Raw genomic sequence first — 7,327 nt, forward strand, 5'->3', positions numbered from 1 at the left:
CATGTGTAAGAAGTTGTTTTATTACCCAAATGGGCAGTAAGATGCGGGTGAATATATTTTCTATCTAGCTCTGGGGAAATATAGAAGTTATCTTTCCCCGCTGACGTCATGACGTTAGTTTGGCGACGACATCGGTTTCCTCGACTGTCAAGTCTTTCGTGACGTCATCAGTTTCCTCAGACTTTCACATCTTGTATATTATATAGTTTGGGTCATGTAAGACATTTAAAGTTTAAGTTTTTAAACTATTTACACTATGGGTAATAAATACAATAACCCACTCGATACTCGCAATTACGGATTATCTGTCACTCGTGAAATTAATGTTGTCAGTCACTCTCTAAAAGCTGGTGACTGATAACATTAATTTCACTCTGGACAGATAATCCATAATTCCTTGTAATTTGTAAGTTATTATCTGTGTAATCTTTTGTGAATTTATCGATGTACAATTCAGAATTTAATATAAAATCACTTTACTACATGTAAGTTATACAAATTTTACATCAATAGAAAAAATTGCAAACAATTCTCATTTGTTGCCGTGATACGTTTGGCAATTGTTTCAATAGCATGGATGATTTGCTCCTTGATACGAGACCATTTAAATATTGGTCCCTCTTTCAAGAGATACACCTGGGTAGGACAAGTAAAAATGGAGACACTCGTCTTATAGGACAAGCTGATGAGAATTAACGTAAAGCAAGTTGTCTACAATGATATACAACTATGTATAACTTGTTAAAATAACAATTTAATTAATTTTGACACCAAGTAAAAATCGCTGGGACAAGTAGAGTTTAAATGATACTAGTCACCCGGACCAGTAATTCTGAGTAGATAAAATTTAAGATGCAGTCAGGCTATTTCGCAATTTAAAAACACTAAGTCACTGTCAATTTAAATCACCAAAATAAATTTGTCATTATAAATTGTTGAACTCCTATTTCCGTTGGTCTCAATAAATCATCATTTGAAGTTAGGTTTTTTTTTAATATCGAATCTCTTGACTACGAAAACTGCCTTAATGTTGTTACATTAATAAGAAGCATGTTCAGATGATCAAACGATCTTGGTCGACCCAGTCTGGTTTTTGAGCCTAACATTAAATTATTATATACACAGTACCACTGAAAAAAAAAAGTGTAATTTTTTTTCTCAATAAAACAAATGCAATGTTGATAATAAAATGTACCAAAAACTAGTTTCGATCATGTGAAGTTTATTTTCGGAAATGCTGACTGACATTATATTTAAATTATTCCAATTAAACTAATTCTGCAGCAGATTGAACATAAATAATCAAACTGGTGACAGTGAGGGTTACGGTTTAGACATGACAGAACATGACTGAAATGGTTTATTTTGCCCCAATATTTATTACATATATATCACAATGTATTTAATGTCAGTTTAATGGAAAGGTTGATATTAATAATCTCGGACTTGGATATATTCTCTAGATTTATCTGGTTAAAAATATATAATTTGCTAATTTATTTCAGTCCAGATGATTTTTATTACAAAAAAATCTTTAGAAAAATTATTTTCAAAGAAGTGGCCCATTATTTTACCTGATGAGATCAAGCAGCAGTTGTGATCGGAAAATTGTTGTTTACTTCTAGTTCCATCGTTAGTATTGGTTAATGAAGCATGACAACACAAAGAGTTCGGCTACATTCAATTTGCCAAATCCGTCAATTACAAATTTTAAAAACAATGGCCAATTTTAATTTAAATACTTTTGTGCGATTCAGTCCTTGCCTTTTAAAAAAACAGTGGAAAATCGCACACCTCAAAACACTTAGGCGAATGAAAAATGGCACTCATCAAAATGCTAAGGAGAGTGAAAATCAAGCATTTATTAATTTATAAAGTAATAGGTACCTGTAAATGCAGAGACATATGTTGCTAAAATAAACCAATAATGTTTTCTTCTAATTTTATGTTCTTTGGTTCATTGGTGCAGTCCGACTTCTTTTCCCTTTCAGGAATGGAGTTAAAAAGTTTCAGGAGTAGTACTAAAGAAATATAATTATGACATGAATATACTGATGCAGACCATTTGATTTTTTGATTTTTAACAATAATGACAATAATAATTTGATGCACACAATTAAAATTATACCTTTTCAGTGTTAGATGGTTTGATGAACGTGCAGTTAAAACATATATATTGCAATCAACTTGTCTTGAATTTCTTTATTATGTACAACGAACATGATTAGAATAGTTGGGATGGGAAAAAAACACTGGTTCCAAGGAGGTGATTCATGAACTACAACCCAAGCATCTCAGGTGTGCACTACTGACTCATATTATTAAAAAAAATTTTTTTTAAAATAACTCGTGAAACATAGGCCTACAGTTACTTCAATTGATAGTGTTACTTGGGACACTTGACATTCACGTGGCATTTTTAATTTAACAATTATGCAAACAATCTCCCTCCCTCAACATTTTGTAACATGTCATTTGACCAACCGCTACAAGTTACGAACGGCTCTGATGGCGTTATGTCATTGATCTAGAATGGCCCAAATGTTGTTAATAACAAAATATACAAACTCTGAAAAAATTCTGTCATTACAAAGGATTTTATTCCAAACGTGGGATGCCATAATAAAGATAATAAAAGAACATAATTTTAGACACCATCATTAATGCGTAATAAGTTGTCAAGTAGACTGGCGTGGGTGTGCAGAATTCCAAGAGTAAAAATAATCTGACCCCGATAGCTCTGATTGGTCAATATGCCACAGAGTACTGCGCATCAAATCATGTTCCAGTCACATGGCCTGTGACTTTCTAACAAACGAAACAAAAATTAAATAGTCAGAAATGATCACTGATTACTGTTTTTTTTTACCGGCCTCGGTAGGGCGTCGTGGCAGGCCATCGGTCTACAGGCTGGTAGGTACTGGGTTCGGATCCCAGTCGAGGCATGGGATTTTTAATCCAGATACCGACTTCAAACCCTGAGTGAATGCTCCGCAAGGCTCAATGGGTAGGTGTAAACCACTTGCACCGACCAGTGATCCATAACTGGTTCAACAAAGGCTATGGTTTGCGCTATCCTGTCTGTGGGAAGAGCAAATAAAAGATCCCTTGCTGCCTGTCGTAAAAAGAGTAGCCTATGCGGGTTTCCTCTAAAACACAGTGTCAGAATGACCATATGTTTGACGTCCAATAGCCGATGATAAGATAAAAAATCAATGTGCTCCAGTGGCGTCGTTAAATAAAACAAACGTTACTTTGATTACTGTTACTATAGTGTGTACATATATACATATCTAAATAACATACGCACATTCAGTAACCTATTTAAATGAAGCTTTATGTGATTTTTTTAAAGATTAAAAACAGAAAAACAATAGACGTAAAAACAATACCTAGGCTTATTCCTACATACCTATTTATCATTTCTTTTCCTTCTTTTTATTATTCTGTCTAAATTTCATTTCTTTTTTAAAGAAAGTATAAAATTACACGATTGCCATTTTTGGAACCTCAAATAAGCTTTGTAGGCTAACCGTTATGAACTAATCGAAACAATTTTACCGACTTCGCTGATTTCCGTAACGAGTTCATTTGTGTAGGCTACAGAAGCCACTGTTTAATTCAATCCTGTTTCTCTTTTTGTCATAACTATATGAACAGTATAAATGAGTTATTATTATCAGATGTTGTGATCTATTACCTTACAAAAGTGGACTGTTTCTAATTAATAATAAATTAAATAGGCAAAGAGGTTTTGATCGGATTGGTACGTCTTCGAAGATGTCTATGAAACCTGTGTTTTCTGATTTGTAAAGCAAAGGTAAGTACCAGTCATATATTAAAATCTTGTATGGACACTACTGTTCTCATAACATTTTTTTTCTGGTATTACTTAAACGGATCTTTCTATCAGCTACATACGGTAAATAGTGGCAATCAATATACAAAATTATTTTACGCGCTGTTTGCTAAGTGTACCATGCGCTATTTTTCAAACTTGCCAGATTGAAATTATGTGCGCTGTACGAGCATGATCACACCCGCCCACCTTGAAAGGCAAGGTCTGGTGATTACCATTTTGTTGGAAATACAGTGGATGCTGTCCTGTCCACGCAGCTACCATTTATCCATTAGCAATAAAATTCAGCCTAAACCAGATGCTGTCTATTCCAGTTTCGATACAAATTCAAGAAAAAAAAGAGAATAGTTTATGTAGTATTTAGCTCTGTCAACACCGGCACACAATTTTACTATATAATATATAATATTTAATTAAATAAAGAACAAAATACTGACACTTTTGCTACTAGACACCGCCATTGTTGTAGCCTTTAACAACAAATGCCACCTAATGAGTGGTTGATGCATAAAATTAGTTCTGCGACGTCAAACCCTGTGATAGACTTGGGTCAGTATAGTTTGGTACCACAGGTTTTTCTGACACCAAGCACATTTGACTTGCGACCACATAAACAGCAACTTGTACTGCCCGGTTGTCTTGCTATACTACCATTATCTGTACAGGGTTAGTTCTGGATGATCAAAATATTTCACCAAAGTACATGCATCTCAAAAATGCAAAACCTATACTTATCACTAAAAAAAAAACCAAGTTTTGCCAAATTAAAAATACAAATTTGCCAACTGTTCTTAAAATTTGCATTTGGCAAATGTCAGTGCTAGCCCTGCTGTAAGACATATGTTGGAGTTTCTTCAAACGAACTGGGATTGTTACTCGCTAGTTTGTTCCATGCTAAATACACATTCAAACTGAAAACTACTGCAGTATATCGCCCACAAAAGGTGTGTTTATTACATATTTAGCACGATTACTGTTATTTCAGAAATTGCTTGGTTTTCTCAGTTAAATCGACGGGAACAAGGAAAGAAAATGTGACTGGTAAAACATCTAGATGTGCTATATTCAGGGCTAGCAAAACAATTCGCCAAATTGTCATTAAACTTAAAGAATTGCAGAAATAGTCAGTTATTTAAAAATAATAATTATTATTACCTGAAATTATTTCACCAAACTAAAATCAAATTTGCCAACTGTTTTAAAAATTCGCAATTGGCGAGTGCCAGAGCTAGTCCTGTACATTACACATTTAGCGTAACATACAAATGCACTAGTATCGTATGTAGTGTTAAGGAGGTCTACAGATAAATATATATTGGTTTTTTATTTGTAGGCTCAGACTTGACAGTAGTACTAACAACAATGCTTATGCTGCTATACAAATTACTATAGGCCAGGGGCTTTACCAATGCATTTTTATTTTTTCGCTACTGGATAAAATTACTGCAGTCAGCTAAATGGGTAAGTTGTGATTTTTCAATGTACAAAGTAAATGTTGTAGAAGTTGGAAAGTGGCCACTGCATTGACGCATACTATGAAATTTGTAGTCTTAAGTTATAGCCAAGTGACCCAACGTTTTGTTAATCTGCACGTGATTCGCAACAGAATCATAATGCTTGGTCTGTTGACGTCATCAATTCTGAGAAAAATACCACCCTTTGGCCTACTGTGCTACGGCTGAAAAGAAACAGCTTTCGCTGAACATATTTTTTAAGCAGTAAGTTTAAAATTTGAGATGTACCTTAAATAGGATATCAACTCAGTTTGAACAAAATTATAATTATGTATACCGATTTAATAGGTTTTATTAGGATTCTTGTCTGATGACGGTTAATAATAATTGGAAACAAAATAACACCAAAAGACTACAAAATTACGGTAACACAGTTCAAGACGTTTCTTACAAACAGGCCGTATTTTCTACATGGATCCATTTGCAAGTCGACTTTTAAACACGTTCACGATTTTAAAGACCTTTAGTTTAAAAGCAAGTGTAACACAATGCACATGGCATTGTTACATTTACTTTAATTTTAACGCAAAACCTGAATTGTAATGTCTACATACAATCTGATCATCACGTCAATGTCTGGAAAGTTCTGACCCAGATACTTGCACTTTTCATCGATTGGCGACTGATGATTGGCCAATATTTATAATTCGGCATCATGTGACCGTCATAGAAAGTGAAGGAGAGAACTTTTAGTTACCGTCATTCTGATGGTGGTGGAAGCTTTGTTGTTAATAAACTTGTATTTACTCTATTGTTTCAATTGTGATGTTTTATATCATTAATATCAAAGAATAAATTAGCTATTAAGAAGTACTGGTAGAACTATAATCATTAAATTCTTCTATAGCTTACAATTAACTACTATAGTATTCATTGATGATCTGGGGAGTTGGAGTTGGGAGCCTGTGGGGGTGGTGGGGACATGTTTTCAAACTTTGAGCCCTGTATCTATATATATCTATATATATCGGAAGGACTTTCCTTTGGCACTGTCACTAACCCTAACTCTCTATGATAAGTATTTATAATGTTCTTTATACGTGACAGTGCCAAAGGAAACTCCTACCTATATATCTATATATATACATGCATACACAGTAATATAACACTTTTCAGATGTAGAAAAAAACCCACTTTCTTTCTACGTCCATTCGGACTAGTGTTGACTCGGTGATAACAATAAGTGGTCTTGTGATAAGGTGTAGCATTCTAACACATGCTGACATACCCAATCCGGGCTAATGTACCATGCCAGGGCTTTTAGTTCAAACCCCTGTACTTCTACGACAAACCAAGCCATAGTGGTTTCTAACAAATTTGTAATCATGAAATATGCTTCAACAGTCAGCAGTCTTTCCACATGTATTTCACACAATGTAAATCTTGTACAAAGAGTAGGGGATCGATGGGGTGGGGGAGGGGTGGGGGTGGTCCAAATTATATCAGCAATGAATCTGAATGATTTGATGAATGATTCATTCAGCGACCTATTATGAAGTGCCTTCAAGTGGGGGTTGCAACATGTTTATAAAACGATTACATTCCTGCCATAATACTATTGCATAATGACCTGGCAATAAAATAAATGCAACTGCATAACAAACAAGCTAATACCTCCGCCTCGTCACATCCCTCGGTTTCATGTTCGGAGCCTAGTAAAATATCATTCGAGACAGGGCCATTGGAACTCGAAATATTCGATTTGACAACTGCAGGCTTGTTCTTTCTTCTCTTCGACTTTTTACTGTCTACTGCACTCATTTTGGTGGGTTAGGCACCCTAATGACTAAGAATAAGTGTTAAGTGTCGATTCTAAGCTCAGTTAATGTTTTAGTTGCCACATTAACAATAGCTGTCAGCTATAGACATTTCCATCAAATATGGCGGACACTAGCTAGATATTACCCACAATTCTTTGTTGGTAGGCAGTGCTCAAAGGGGAACAACTCATCTT

At 34.6% G+C, this 7,327-nt stretch overlaps 1 protein-coding gene across 1 annotated transcript in view; it reads right to left on the bottom strand.

Moving 5' to 3' along the window:
- The window catches only part of LOC121382816 (protein FAM193A-like), a 34,607-nt gene extending 27,343 nt beyond the window's left edge, over window positions 1-7,264 (bottom strand). The window contains exon 1 of the mRNA XM_041512440.1: window positions 6,988-7,264. Coding sequence (XP_041368374.1) covers window positions 6,988-7,134 — 147 coding nt within the window. The 5' untranslated portion in view covers window positions 7,135-7,264. The remainder of the gene's footprint in view (window positions 1-6,987) is intronic.
- Window positions 7,265-7,327: the final 63 nt, after the last annotated feature.

Source organism: Gigantopelta aegis, chromosome 10 (genome assembly GCF_016097555.1).
Source record: "Gigantopelta aegis isolate Gae_Host chromosome 10, Gae_host_genome, whole genome shotgun sequence".
NCBI classification, from domain to species: Eukaryota; Metazoa; Mollusca; class Gastropoda; order Neomphalida; family Peltospiridae; genus Gigantopelta; species Gigantopelta aegis.